The 15995-nt window shown below is 44.4% G+C and overlaps 1 protein-coding gene across 5 annotated transcripts in view; it reads right to left on the minus strand.

The window, feature by feature from the left end:
- The window catches only part of ERBB4 (erb-b2 receptor tyrosine kinase 4), a 605204-nt gene that overhangs the window by 373163 nt on the left and 216046 nt on the right, over window positions 1–15995 (minus strand). For all 5 annotated transcript variants that reach the window (XM_064661948.1, XM_064661949.1, XM_064661950.1 and 2 more), the window contains exon 2: window positions 308–459. In XM_064661948.1, coding sequence (XP_064518018.1) covers window positions 308–459 — 152 coding nt within the window. The remainder of the gene's footprint in view (window positions 1–307; window positions 460–15995) is intronic.

The following is a 15995-nucleotide window of genomic DNA, read 5'->3' on the forward strand; positions in this document are numbered from 1 at the left end:
CTTCCCAAGCTCCACCTTACCTGTTCCGTACCTGCGGGCAGTACACAGTGAGAGAGACCTGCAAGATGACACCTTTCTGTGCAGTGTCATGGCTTTCTCCCCCAAAACCTGGTTAAATCTAAATAACTCAGAGCACCTGTCACAACACTGACATTGTTCTTGTTCTCTGCACATCTCTGACATTTTATCATCCTGTTATATCACACTGGACCTGGTGGGAAGGACACCTGCCCTTCTCCAGCCCAGCATCCATGGCTGCTCCCCTAAACACAGAAGGCAGAGAGAAGGAAAACAGAAGTTTGCTTACCCTCAGGAAGGAGAGGTCTCTGTTGTGCTCGATGCTGGTGATCTCCAGGTTGCCCATAACTACCTCGCAGTTCTCATAGTACTTGCGCAGGGCTCGATACTGCTGCTCCAGGTCAGACAGGGAGCTCAGCTTGTTCTCGGTGCCAGCACACACTGCAAGAAATCACAGGACAAACAATCAGGATGAGTGTGGGAGAGGGGCACAGGAGCAGAGAAGGAAATATAGTTTGTATACAGCAATACAGGCAATCGCAACAAACACCCCTGCACAAATTACTTGAATATCAGCAGTAGAGATGGGAAGGTACAAATATGATCTGTGATCATCTCAGCAATTTAAACACAACTCACCAAATGGGATGAAGTGCTGTTATTTACCATCAAATGCAGAAATGCAGGAAAAGTGCAAAATCATTTGGCCTCAGCACCTAAAGGGCCAAACCCAGGTCTCAGCAGACCCCTACCAGTCCTGCCAGTGACAGAATCAGACACTGGACAGAGACCCTCCAATCTCAGACTGAAGCATGTAAGGCTGGAGAGACCTGTGGAGCCAAGCTGACCTGGATAATTCAACTTTTTCCCTATTCTGAACAGTCTGTTGGACAAGCCAAGAGCAACTTGACCAGATTTCTATCCAACACTGTTTTCCTCATCACTTTCTTTAAGACCCCAGTTCTTCCCAGCTTTATGCAATCCATAAATAATAAATAGGAGAAAGACAATAGTGACAAACACACTCAGTCCCAGGCTGAATGTACAGCAGAGATGTGTCGGATAAGCACAGAAATACCATCTTAACACAGTTTTCAAAGGGTGACCTTTAATACATTTTGAAGCCAAATTCAAAGCTACCACAGAATCCCAGCTCAGCTCAGTCCACTAGTCTGTCACACATCATACAATGACCAAATAAATGAGGGAAAGAAACATAGAAGCAGCATTTTAGAATAGCAGCTTTTCATGCAGTGTTCAGCCTGCCGGGTCTGCGACGCTGCCTAAATGGTCAAGCGTGGGGCTGGGCTGGTTTGGAGTTTTTTTGCACTTACTTTTCCTATTAATCAACAGCTTGTGGGTTGTTCTTAACTGTGAGTAAATTAATCTGAGTACATCAAAACTTTTGAAATGGGCATCATATTATGCAAAACAGGAGCCTCACCAGAATAGCACTTCTGGAGCCATTCCCATTCCTGGATTAGATCAATACAAACAAAACTCTCCACGACTGGAGGCATAATCAGTAAAATTGATGAAAATATGCACTTCTGAATGATGTAGGTCCTTTTTATAAATATCAAAAGTAATTAGGTTTTGGAGCAGTGCTATTATTATTGACTGTTTGCTTACTACATCCCCCAACCCCCCCCCTTTTTTTAATAGAAATGGGAACAATTCTCATCTCTGTTCCCACTGTGGTCTCTCTGCTGCAGAGCAATCTGCTCTCGTGCCAGGGCAAGTCGAGCTTCAAGCAGCCTCTTGGCAAAGGGCTTCTGGAGGCAGGCAGAAACTCATGAACTGCTCAAAGTTTACTCCCAAGGAAACTCCCTCTGCCCTAAAAATGGCAGCAGAAATCTGTTCCTGCTGAACTGTAACTCCCCACCGGGGAAGGCAAGCAAGGGCTGGTTTCATTGCAAACCATTCATAGGACAAAGGCTCGATCAGATCGTTTTTGAGTTCTGTTTTTCTGGCGGCTAAACACAGACCAAAGCTGAGCAGGCACTGCAAAGGTTTCTTCTCCAAATACACATTTGATCTACTAACCAAAGTAAAAACGGTAATATTACTATTAGTAGATCATAGAGAGAAATAAAGTAAAATTTCAGAGTTGTCACTAAATTAAAAAACTTGAAATACTTTACATACATTCATTATACTGCATTGAAATAAAAACTGCTTGGTTTGCTCAGGTTCTAAAATAACAACTATCTCCTCATTTGCTTAATTTAAACCACAAACATTCCCATTCTGAATACAAACATTCCCATTCTGAATATTTTCTGGTAAAACCTTACTAATTAAAGCAAACTATATCTAAATAAGAGTTTATTTATAATATTTTTAATAGCCATTTTGATGGAAAGACACGGTCTAACTGGGACCTCACATAGCTTTGTTGTACTGGAAATACCTGGAAAAATTAACCACTCCTACTAGGAGACAGCACATCCTTCTTTTTGAAATACAAAGCCCTGTCCTAGCTCATATTTAGTTTTATTCAGAACAACCTCAAGACGTGCCCTACAAGCTTGGCCACCCTTCAGGGAGACACACACCTGGCCCTGCCAGGACATCTGAAAATGCACTACCAACTACAAAATGGGTTTGTTTGCTTCTTCTTTAAACACAGCAGCATCTATAACAACAAGACTGACCACGTTTCCAGGCAGATAAGTATTATTCTGTCTTAAGGCTCCCAAGGACTAATAAATAATTTCTGTTCCGTTTTGCAATCGGTGCTAAGGATCAACATAGCTCAGAAAACAATTCCAGCAGCTCAGCTAATAAAGCTATATACTGCAACACTGGTATTGCGTGTTGCACGCCCATTAAACGTTTCCTGAAAGCTAATGCAGCCATTTGTTTGCTGTGAGGAGGCAGAACACCTGGGGCTGGCTCTTGCAAGAGGATTCAGCAGGGGTGAAGCCAGCCCAGATGTAAAACTACGAGTTTTCTTCAGCTGAGATTAATTTTGTACAACCAAATCACTGCAGTAACTACTCCCAGCTATGGAAATCAATTCTTTTTGGATAAATAAAACCTTTAAAGCAAATTTAAAATAAATCATGCTGATCCTTCTAATTTTTCTCCTAGTAATTCCAAGCACCTAATGTCTGTCTTAAAAAAAGCAGTCCCCTCTGGTCCTCTGCTACACAGAACACCTCATTGTGCCAGCTCACACCTGGGCCTTTGCTGCCTGCCCAATACGTGGCAAAAAGTCTATGCAACCAAGCTCCTCCCAGCCTGGTCTGCCACAAAATTTTGGAAACCAGGGAAAGTCACTGCCTGGGGTCAGTCCTCCCAAACCATTGCATGACCTAGTCTGGCTTTTGCAGCTCTAGGCTGACTAGAATGGTCATCTCCCCTCAACAACAACAAAAAAACTGGGTTGCAAATCGCCTCAAATCAAGTCACATACCAAAAGTGATTATCCTACATCGACTGCAGGGTGCTGAAGTGCATGTTTTTTTCCATCAGTACCCAACCAGCAGAGCAGTTGATGCCAAAACAGTACTCGGAGTGGGAGAGAGCCCTGACCAGCAGAACAAACTGAAGTCCCAAAGTAAATGTGGGTATAACCATAGATCATTAATAATCCATTATTACAATAAGTCATTAAACAGCTTCAGCTTTACAATGTATTTTTTGACGCATCTGATAATTATGCCACATTCAAAATACGAAAGAGGAAACTATGAAAGTATTTAAGAAAAGTGGGTAAGATAATTCGTCACTGGCAGGGGGAAGGGCTGGGACAGAACCTCACATCCTTTGCAGGGAGTCCTTTAAGACAGAGAGATTACATCTGCTTTTGGCAAGTTTTTTAAGGCAAATTACAACTAATAGGGTAAAAAGGCACTCCTGCCATGACAGACAAATGCTGCTGCCACGGACAATCAAAGGTGCTCCAGCTTGCCCACGGATGCCACAGGGAGCCAAACCTGGAAGGGACACAGGCCAGAAAGCAGGCTGTGAACTGGTAGTTAACAAGTTTTATGCCCCATTTTGAGCCACATGTGGCAATTTCCAGCCGCTCCACAGCACAAATAATTGTTCTGGGTCTGATTTGCCAAGGTAATTAAAAAGCACTAAAGTGACCACATTCAAAGTGGGAGCTGAGCAGGAGTCACACAGGATTCCCAGTCCCTCTGTCCCTGAGCTCAACACAGAGCACAAACATATCCCACTCATCTTCCTGGCTCATCTCTTAAAACAGCAAGAGGCATTTATGTGTTGTAGAAGCTCTTTAAAATTAAGTGCCAAAATAATATATATTTGCAGGGATGTTCCAGCTGTATATCGGCATAAACACGAGCACCACAAAATGTAATTCCTTGTCATGCCATGCAAAACCACTATGATCTATATTTCATAAACTCTCTTCGAAGCACTTTGTTGTATATTGTTAGATGTATTATTTTATATAGCCCCAGAAACCGATGAGCGGCAAGAAAATAAAGGCTGTGTGCTTTAACTGTTCCTGCAGCACAACCTTTCCTGGTTAATAAAAAATACTCACTCCCTGACTCTAACAGAGGGCAACGAGTAGCAGCTTAAGATGTGCTGCCAGCCTGCAGCTTTTCTCACTGTTGAGAATCTCTGGGCACATACACTCTGACCTGCTCAGGAGGCCTTACAGAGGCATCTCCACGAGGAAAACGCATCAGTGCTTGTTTCAACGCACACCCAGGAAAATCAGATGCCCCCTTATGTTTTCTCCAAGTCTGGGGGGGGAACCTCAGTCTGACAGTCTGTACCATGTCACCAGCGTGCCATGAAGCTCTCAAACACATCATTCCAGCAACACGCACTTTGCCATTCCTGCTCTTTCCACGTTCTGCAAAGCCTCACAGAGAGCACCTGTGCAGACACACTCACCACTAATGTTATCCCAAAGTTGTAGGACATGCACCTTCCCATCTGGGAAGCCTCAAAAAAGCAGTGACTGCGACCGGCCAGGCTGCCAAGCCTGTGGGCGCTTCTCATCTACACCCCAAACATGGGAAATTTTGGGTGGGCGCAGGAGCAAAGCAGTGCTTGGCCATCACAAAAGTGAATTTCAGGCATTACTCTCACATTCATACTTAATGTTCAGTTGTTTACTTATTACCAGCTACATAAAGTGACAGTTTCAGCTCCTAATGGTCCCAATTACAGCAGTAATAATCATCTGTATTGAACTGAATTTATGTTTTTCATCAATATTCATGCACATGACTTGGAAATTAATTTCCCATTGACTTTTTTCTAATAACAAAGCCAAATCATTTGGATGCTCACTCAAAGGTAGCAAATAATGGAGACATTTAAAAATGTCCGTTAGCTTTTGCTTTTTAGCCCATTATTTTGCTATGCTCTGTTGATGACAAATCTATACGTTAAATTAAGAAGTCACAATTGACTCCATTGAGTTCTGTTTCTTGTAATACTAACGGATTTTATAACCCTCCCATCTCAACAGAGAAGCTAACTTTTGGGAGGAGATCAACTTGTTTAATTTCTTATTCAACTCCTCTCTGGATTTGCCTACAACTGGAGTTACTCAAGGAGAGTGAATCCCAGTATCTCCACCATGGTCACCCCCACCTGAAATACCAGTGTCTCACTTCTCTCCAAAAGCACATTCAGAGAAGCAGCAATGAGGCATCCTCATCATCAACTGCAATATCAAGCATCTGAACATATTTTCCTTCAAATAATAAAATATTTATTATCATCTCTTTGGCAAGGATGCAGGAGGCAGCCCATTTGCCCTGCACCCATCTCCACCTGCACACAGCACAACCTCCCTTTGTCAGTCAGTCTGTCAAGTGGGTCAAAAACACAAGAGGAGGCTTAAACCCTTGGACTCACTGGTTTTTAGGAGAGTGTTTATGAAAGGAGAATTACACATTCCTTCATTCCAGAAAGGATCCCAACAACAGTCAGAATCTCTTTCTAAGACATTCTTTTCCTGTACTTCCCAGTTATTTACTTAATTAGCTGTGTTTTTACAGACAGCACCGTCATCAGGGTTTCTTGAAAGGTAGCTAACAGAACTGTTTATTAATAATTGCAAACACTCGTGGTAATTTGTTAAGACCCCCAGATGGGGGGGAATACTCGAGCCCCTTAAGGAACGACTAATTATCAGGAATGCCACAGCAATCCCCGTTCATTACTTTACGCTCCATGCTCTCAGCATCAGCCTAGGCACCCTGTCACTCACTTACAGACACAGAAGGGGTAAACATACTTTTAATCCTTCCATTATTATCATACAGCTCTCCTTGAATGAGCTGCAAAAGCCCTGTATTTTCTTGTAATTAGGCATGTCCTAATGAAGCAAGGGCTGCCTGCACTTACAGTCTCGCAGATGTTTCCCATGAGAAGGCAAAACACTCCTTGAGGTCACCAGCAGCTTTTCCTGTAAACCCAGTGGTTTTGGAGAGTGTTTTAAAACTGGGGGCTTTCTTTCCCTAGGTGGGAGACTGTAATGATGGAGAGCATAATTTTCTCTGTCCTCCTAATAAAAAACTCAGCTGGCACAAGCATTTTCTTTCTGCAAGGTCTGCTCTACACTAGAAAATTATCAACCCATTTGAATCCAGTTATATGCAATCAACCTGACTGCCATGAACCCCTGGACAGCCGCATGGCCAGGAGCACTCAGCACGTCCATCCAGCAGCCGTTCAGTCCATCAGGGATGAGGTGACACAGCACAGGCTGGCCCATGGCAGCTGTGAGCCACACCATCATGTCTTAAATCCCTTCTACCAGCACGCAAAATTCCAAACGGCCCAGAAACACAAGCCTGGTAGTGCTATTACAGAATCATAGAATGGTCTGTGTTGGAAGGGATCTTAAAGACCATCTACGTTCCAATCCCCTGGCATGGGCAGGGACACCTTCTACTAGACCAGGTTTCTCCAAGCTCCATCCAACCTGGCCCTGAACACCTCCAGGGATGAGGCAGCCACAGCTTCTCTGGGCAAGTTGTCCCAGCACCTCAACACCCTCACAGTGAAAAATTTCTTCCTAACATCTTAGCTCCAATATTATTTTTTTTTTATTTCCAAGTTAAGCTCTCCACAACTGCTAAATCAAGTCAAATAAAAAAATTAACTAAAATTTTCATCCAGACTTTCCTTCACAATACTAGAAGGACACTGAAGCCCTTCCATAGCACGAAGAAGCAGACCCTGGGTTGATAGTACCAGGAACTGAAGCATTAACTCCCTGAAATTTGCCCACTAAATTCTCAAATATAATTTCATGTGCCATTGTAAAAGCTTCCTAGCACTTCTAGAAAAAAATAACACAGGGACATGTTATCAGGGTGGTCCCACCTCCAACAGAGGCTGATCATGTGAGACCTACAAACAGAAGCTCATTCCCAGTTTTATGAACAGGAACACAGCTAGGCACAGTAAAGACTGACAGTGATTGTAACTTCATCAAGGAGGATTAGCTGTGTGTGATAACACCTTCCTCAGCTGATGGCACCCTCTCCTTGCACTGAACTCCGCAAAATCTCTTTGGTGGATGCAACACAGCGTATGTTACTGATGTACCTTCCTGTTCATACCCACCAAAAACCGGCATCAAAATGTTGTCTAGATTTACACACTAAAACTTCAAGGATAATGGCCTGTGCTGGCCACGTCAAGCTGTCATCATCAGCTTGTTTTATGCCAGTACTTCCAGCATTGTTTCTCTTTTAGTTTTGTCACGTATTTGTTACGATACAGCAACTGGAAAGGAAAAAACCAGGAAAAATGTTCTGCAGGAGCACAGCTATCACTAAAAGAAGGCAGAAATTAATATGAAATGTTTCACCAATGGTTCTTCCCCCTCAGGTCTTTGTACCAATTTTTTTTCTCTGGGTACTTCTCATTCCCTTTTTCTCCCTATTCTTCACAGACACACACACGCACACACACTTCCTTTCCTCATTTCATTCTATTTTGAGGATAAATAGTTGCTTCTTAACTATAATGTAGGTACTGGACTTGACAAGCAATTAAAGCAAACAATTTCCACTCATCTAACTTTGCCAAATTAGTCATCTACCATCTGCTCTATCATCTGGCTCTCCTTGAGGTCTTGCTGTGAATCTGGAAGCACTCACTCTGACAAGGAGGCAGCAGATAAGCCTCCAAGCTGGCAGGGAACCCGAGGGATGGAGGTGACACGGGGGTGACACGTGGCACCGCGCTGCTGACCACCATCCCCATCAGGCCAGCTTTGAGGAGGTGCTCGTGGCTCCATTGTTCACATTGGCAAATCACCAGCATTCAAGTTGTGACAGAAAAACATTTAAAATTAAAAGATTTCTTTTACGGCCACTTACACAGCATGGTAGCTTAGGAAGAGTGTGGGGTTTTCACACTGGATGCAAAAAATAATTTACTGAAATATCTTCAGCATTTGCAAGTTACTTCTCAACAAAGTACATAACCTTAAGAAGGAAGTAAGAGATGTTATCTAAGGAAGATTTGAGAGGTCTCTGCTTCCAGCATCTGGCTTAGTTCAGGTAAGGCCACATTTGGAGACAATAAAGAGTTTTTCAAGTAGCTCTGAAATGCAATGCTGGTCTCCTCCACCCTCCAGCTTCTGAGCACTAGTAGGACCTTTTCCTTCTACCAGGCTTCCAGTTTGGACTCCCTACTGGGGCTACCAGCATAATCAAAATATCACCAGCACCCCTTTTTCCAGTGACCTATGCTTCCTCCCCAAGGAAATGAAACACCACTCCAGAGTGCAAGTTAGTCCATACAAATGTTGCTGTTGCTCCGAAACATCACACAGAGGAATTGCTCTCCCTATTGCTGCTGAAGACCATTACAGACCAACTATTCCTGCACTGGTCAGTCACTTCAGTGCAGCACCCAAAATTAAGCATGTGAATCTAACTCTTGATGCCAAGAACCAAACTCCTTCCCTCTACAGCACCAAAGCACAGACCATCTCCAATGCCTTCTAAGACTAATAAGTCTGCAGATAAATCTATGTAATACAAGGTCACGTGTTCTTGGGCAGCTAAACACAGAGCCAAGTGTCAAGTTCAAGGCCAAAGAGGGCACAAATATTGCTCTCCCCACTTTCTAGCCCTCACTTGTCCCAAGTCCTGCTCCAGTACAGCAGCAATGCAGCCTGTTTCCCTCCATCACTGCATCACAGTGTATCCTGGCTCCCTATCAGGGTAAAATGGTGGAAATCTCCAAAGCTCTCACCAGTGGGGAAGGATTTGGGTTGCTTTTTCAATGCCAGGGGAAGAAGTGTTTGGAAGATGATGAAGCACAGACCACAAGCACCAGGGGAACACATTCACAGGTGGGAGCAGGGGGAGCAAAGGGAAGCCAGGCACTTGGACCGGGTTTTTGTACACATGCATTCAACAAATATCCATTTGGTGAGGGATGCCAGTAACATCTGCTGTGAGGTTGGCCCAAAATCATTTCCCAGTTCACAAACCAGGCTGCTTTGCTGGGGACATGAAGTGCTCTTTCCCCCATGCAGTGCTCTCCCAGAGGCCCAGGGCTGTTCAGCTTGCACAGAGCACTGCCATGGTGCTGCAGTGGTGGCTGCTCTCCCCAGCAGCTCCTGCTGCTCCACCGGGACTCACACAGCTCCGTGACAGCCCTGGGCCTTTGCCTGCCTGCTTTCCTTTCTGCTTTTCCCTTCCCCACAGGGCCCCTGAATACTGCAAGCATTCACTCAACTTAAATGCATTTTAATTAACATTGTACAAACACACAGAGTTGGTGCATGCACAAGGGAGCGCATTCATTCAGCTTCTGCCTGATTCTCAGCCCAAGAAATCCAGTGGGAGCACTGGCAGCCGCTGCGGTGGGAGCGGGATTGCAGTCCTCACTGCCTGTACTGTATTTAAAATACTCTTGGCAAGAAGCTCACAAGCACTCAGGTCCTCCTTACTAGTATTTAAGCATCGTTTATGTAAAAGATGTGGCTCAGAGAGGGTAGGTGGGACAGGTGCTTTTATATCTGCTAATGTAACTGTGGGTAATTAGTCACCACTAAAGCACACAGCAACAACCGCGTCCTTACAGCATAAGTACAAGCCACTTGTGACACATAAAAGGTATTTCCCCAAGATCTCCCACAGAAATCTCTCTTGCATTACATTAGTAATTATCACATAATCCAAATACCACCTAGTAAAAATGACTAAAACAACTACAAAATTTAAACACCGGAAGAAAAGGACTCCTTTGGTGAGAACAACCTCCCCAGACTCTAGCATCCCAGCAAGACAAAACTGCAGAGGGGCTTAAACAAAAAGTACCTGGAAAAACACTTGGGAATTAAGAAAACCCAACATCTCATGGGGAGCACCTGAGATGGCCATGCTGGTGCATGGGTGTCCCCATGACAAGGCAACAGCAGACCCAACATTTTGGTGCTTCTTTGCCCAAATGGTTCGAGGTGACTGTGCAATGTAGGAGAACGTGACGACAGAAATACCCTATTTCAGCCAATATGCATACAGTTTATTTTTCATTGATGAAAATAACAGGCTCTCAAGCAACACGATAACACTGTCAAGCAGGTGGCAGAATCCAGCTCGTGTAAGACAGCCAAAATGGCAATTATTGAAACCTGGAAGTATTGCAGATGAGGGGAATGGCATTGCAGTTGGAAGGAGAGGCAGGGGCTGTGCTGAGGCTGTCTGGGCCTGCAGGTGGACACTGCACCTTGTCTGGAGCCAAAATACACTGGGTGTGGGAATAGGGACATGTCCTCAGGTCTGTGGTGGTTGTATATGCTACGGTCATCAAGTCAAAGAACTAATTTAAAGTGCTCTTTTACACAAACCTTCCTTAAACCACCGGCTGTGGTACACTATGTAATAAACCCCACGTTATTAAACCCCATGCTTTCAGGTACCAGTTTACAGGCAGGAAAAACCAAACTTTCAATAACTAAAGTCTACACAAGAACCTTTTTTTCCTTCTATATGCTACACATAAAAACATCCAGCCCAGTCTTAAGCCAGTACCCTGCTGCAGCTGACACGTGTTTTACATGAGCAGCGGGATGCTGAGCACGCACAGCTTTGCCTCTGGGAAGGCTCACGAGGGCAGGCACAAGTGAACACCAAACCCCCACCTTCTCAAACCCACGTGTTTTGAACCAAGTCCTTGACCATACAATTTAAATTAAACATAATAATAATTAAAAGCTAAATAAAAGCCTGAGTACCCAATAAATTCTTCCAAGGCCACTGAGGGCTTCAGCTCTGGTGAACAGCAGCACAGTGACCATAACTCTAACGCCAAGATGATTTTCCCATTGCTAAGAAAGTAAAGGGACCACTTTTAACCTCACTGAGGCTGTTGGCATAAGCTGCTATTAAATTGCACAAATGGGGCAGAAGCAGGGCTTGCATTTGAATTTATAACCTCACTGTAAATGAGCAGAATATTCAAGGCAAATGCCTACAGTGCTGAAGCTTCTGCCTGTTTTACCTGGGAGGGGAGAACTGCGTGTCTGCGTTTGATGAGCCTCTCAGTGCATCTCCTCGACTCTTTAAAAATGAGCAAGCCAGCAGCTGAAATCGCAGACTGACTTGCCCCTCCTCACACAATTCCTAATGAGCTTTTGTAAACAGTTTCAATTCCCAAGGCTGCAAGGGGACATGGGAAAGTCCACGCTGCACCTCAAACACAATTTCCCTGCAGTTGAATCTGGCAAAGCAACTTCAAAATCTCTAATTGTTTTCCTCAGCCAACCTATTGCACTAACCTAAGGCATATTTATTTTTTATTTTTAGTTTCAGGTACTTTCAGAAATCATCCCAAAAGGTAAGTTCTAACAAACCATACTTGTCAAAATCAGATATTATAAATTCTTTATAGATCAGTTTGCTCAAATATGTTCCCTGTTAATGTTTGCTGTTATTTCTGTTGGATTTTTAAAATGCACTTCATATATATTTTATAAATGTTTGGTTTATACGTGCCCCCCATCCCCAGAGACTGGCCTTAAACTTCTATCCATTGATTGTAACAATATCAATTTGTAAAGGTCAACAGAAAGCTTCTCTGACAGCTGAACTCAGAAAGCAATTTTTAAATGAGCTGTTTCTCTTCCTTTACAAAGCAAGATCCAACAAAATCAAAACCCAAGGTCTTTATTTCACAGGCCTGACCAGTGGCTTTGATAGGCTTTGGATCCCTGATGGCCACTGAACACTGCTTGGAAATCTGAGCTCGTTTGAGGGTCTTAAAAATAACATTTAAAGAGGCAGGTTTATAAAGAGAGAGAGAACAGTAAGAGAGAGGTTTATGAAAAAAACAACATTAATTTGTTGCTCCTCCGAAAGTCTCTACAAACCTCATATAACAGAACTCCAGGGATCACCACGCAAACGTCACCACTGTGTGGGTTTGGCCTCATGCATTCCTTTATCATACATGAATAACTTACATTTTGCACTAAAAAAGCCACAACCAGCTGGTTAGTAAAAAAAACCAGACTATGCCAACTTATTTTGATGCTTGGTTCAGATTTATACTGAGGACAGATTATTTCATTTGGGGTTGAGATCAAAAGCCTTTTCAAAAGGCTTCCACCCTTTCCCCATCCCACAGTTTAGTAAATATCTCAAATTCATGACCACTTAAAGTAGGGCTATGCAATTTATGACACTGTAATACATGAAGAAAACCTTCCATAAATCAAAGAAAACAGTTATATAAATGAGCATAAAAGTGCAGGGAAATGTCACAAGATAGCAATAAAGTATCTTCCAAATGGTAAATCCCCAGAGCAGAAGCACCATTAGTTTAGAATCCTCCACTCAGTAACAGCAGGACTGGTTAATCATTTGAGCCATCAGAACTGGAGCTTGCCTCCCCCTCAACAACTATGGATTCAGGCTAACCTGCACACACTTGGCAGGGAATCGGGGAAGGCAGGAGGAAGCAAAGGCAGCGAATGTGCTCACACCAGCTCACAAAACCTCACGGGTTTTCCCTGCTGCTGACTATGTGGATCACAGAAACCCATCAGACAGAGCCATTCCCACCTATATACGCACATGCATATGCGCACCAGCCAGGTCTCCTCTGCAGGCGTGGCAAGAAAGGTGCTGTAGCAAAAAGACAGCAATACGGAAGAGAAACAAACCTTACTTGGGGAACAAACTGCCCAAATCCATCAGCCATAACACCTCTGGGGTTCAAGGAGGCTATGATGATACCAGCAGCCCTGGGATGAAGTTGTAAGAGACTCTGGAAGAGCAGGATGAGGTAGGTTTACCCTGCACACAGCCATAAAGCCTTTTCACTGACCTCCCAGCTCCCAGCTCAGGCTGCTATCTGAGATTGGGTCATTTTCCTCCTAACAACACTACCAGCAGAATAGACATGTAACAGCAAAATGCCAAAGAATTTTTTGGGATCAAGGAAAGGCAATGCCTTGCAAAATACTGGAGCTGCCCCAGGAACAGTCTTGGCAGCACCAGGGGGATCCATGGACAGATTAAAGCCTCAGTTCAGTGGCATATGGAGAGGATTGCAGGAGAAAATCTCTCCAAGACTGAGTGTGGTGCGGAAGACTCCCACCCCAACCACCCGTGATGATTCTCCAAGGGATTCGCTTTTCATGCTGCTTGCTCCAGAAGGGCTTCAGCTGAACAGTCTGGAGCAACCACCAGCCTGTGCTCTTGGGCTTATTTCTAATGTCTGCATACAAGACATTCCCCAATCCTTTTCGACTTGGAAAATTCCCAAGACTATTGCTGACCTCTTAAGAGGACATTTATGCGCACCTTTATCCTGCAAAGGGTAACCATTAGCTCACTGTTAAAATAACATTTCCCAGTGATATGCCAAAATCATCTGTTTTCTGGTTCTTAACCCAAGGCAAGGGGACAAAAAGAGAAGACACAGCACAGAGCTGGTTGCTTTTTTGGAAGACATAGATGACACGTTACCACCGACCAAAAGCAGCTTCCTATTCCTGCCTCTCCCACAAAGATTACAGCGTTTCTGCCCAAAGACAGCCTCAACTGATTTTAATTTCACAAACAAACACAGAGGAAGGCAGATGAATGACAGGTGCCTTGCTCCTCCTCACCGGGAAGAAAGCAACAGGCACGTTCTCAGCAGCCTCATTAGGAAGAAAAAGCCAAGAAGCAATTTTCCCAATGCAAGCCCTCTGGAAGAAGGCTGCTCCCGGGGTCCCCATTTCATTAATACCTTTCTCTCGCTCACTCCACTAGATGATCCGGTTCAGTTGATCCTGGGAAACGAGCAGGAGGTGGAGGTGGGAGGGGGAGCCCCAGCGGGGGGCACAGGGCACCCAGCATGTGATCCCGTCCAAGCCTTGTGCCAGGGGCTTTGGCCGCCTGCTTAAGTGATGCGGGAGCACGTGCAGCTGGAGCAGCTCAGAGCAAATTTACCCACTGCAAAACGTCCTTGGAGCTGCCTCCCTGGTAAGTGGTAGTGAAGGTCAGCAAAGCTAATTTGATGGTAACGAGCCTGTCTCTGTACCACTCGCAGATCTGATGGCCCCGTCCTTAAAAACACCCACCCCTAAAGCGCCTCGCAGGGTGCAGAGAAATTCCCAGGAGCAGGGCTCCCCTCTTTCCTCTCCACAATACTCTGTTTACCAAATGCATTCGCTTTTTACTACATCCACAGAAAAGCACAAATCCAGCTCGGACTGCTAGGAACAGCTTAATTAATAACAATTAGCTGCAGCACAATTGTGATTCAGGTGGCGTTTTGGAGCATGAAGGAGAAACTTGACGCTTTTGCTTGTGTGCACGGACATAAGAAATTCCAGGCAAAGTTAATGGAAACCGAGTGGCTGAGTGACGCCAAAATTCAAATGTACTGTAAAATTACTAAATTATTTCAATGTCACAAGAAGGCATTGTGCTACTTCCAGGATTATTAGCCCTTGGAGAGTTTTAATAATATTTGGTCAAACACCTCAGGAGCACATCACTGGGATATTTTAAAATCACCGGGATAATATAAAATACTTTCATATTTTAGGAAGGGGGGGAGGAAATCCCTGTTTGCAGCAAAGGGGAGGCAACAGCCTTGGAAAGACCCATGGGGTGAGATGCCAGCAGGTTAGTGGGCTCGCAGGGTACCAGCTCTGTGCTCCCTGAAGCCACCTGGTCCCTGCTTGGTGGCAGATGCCTTGGAGGGGGCCTGGCAGTCCCCTCCTTGTCGAGGAGAAGGAGAAAGACACTTTATGAAATTGCAGTTGTCTAAAGCGGTCGAAACACCTGCCAGTCACGGCAGGTTTATTGGCCACACTCCCCGCAAGGGGGGCTGCATCCGAGTGCCTCCACTTTAATTAGTGTCACCGCAGTCAGATGTAATTTATGTTTAAATATACATGGGTAATAAGAAGACAGTCCCAGTGACTACTTTCAAACAAAAGGAAAAAGGTGAAGGCTTCAAAACTTTCTGCTGGAAATCAAGAGAAAGTCTCAGCTGGAAAATTAGTTGACCCTGGTATTAACAGAGAGTATTTTCTGGCTCCTGGAGGGCCAGCTGGCATTGTCTTCTTAAAGATAAACAAACCAACAAAGGATAAAGTGACCACACAGGATCAGGCTTTGAAAGCATGGAAAAGCACAGAAACGTGCACCCAGCTTGCATGCTAAATGTGAGCATTATGAGGGTGTTTGTGCAAGGCAAACTGAGCAGCTCCAGGGATGCCTGCAACACTCAGAATGATAACTGCACACACGTTCTTACACTGATTTTCACAAGGCTTCTTGTGGCTTTGCATGAAGCCATCACCCTCATCTCAGGAATACAAGTGTCCTGTATGGACTAGCAAAGTACATTTATTTCCTGGCAAAAGAGAACATACTACAGCCATCTTGCAGACAGACGGAATTGCAGGTGGCAGTGCTTGGCCTGGAGGGAGTATGTTTGGAGACTGTTCTGATACAGGTGTGATGCAGCTAGAAAACCAAGTATGTCAGTTTCCTTACCAT

The sequence above is a fragment of the Pseudopipra pipra genome, chromosome 7 (assembly GCF_036250125.1).
Source record: "Pseudopipra pipra isolate bDixPip1 chromosome 7, bDixPip1.hap1, whole genome shotgun sequence".
Taxonomy (NCBI): domain Eukaryota; kingdom Metazoa; phylum Chordata; class Aves; order Passeriformes; family Pipridae; genus Pseudopipra; species Pseudopipra pipra.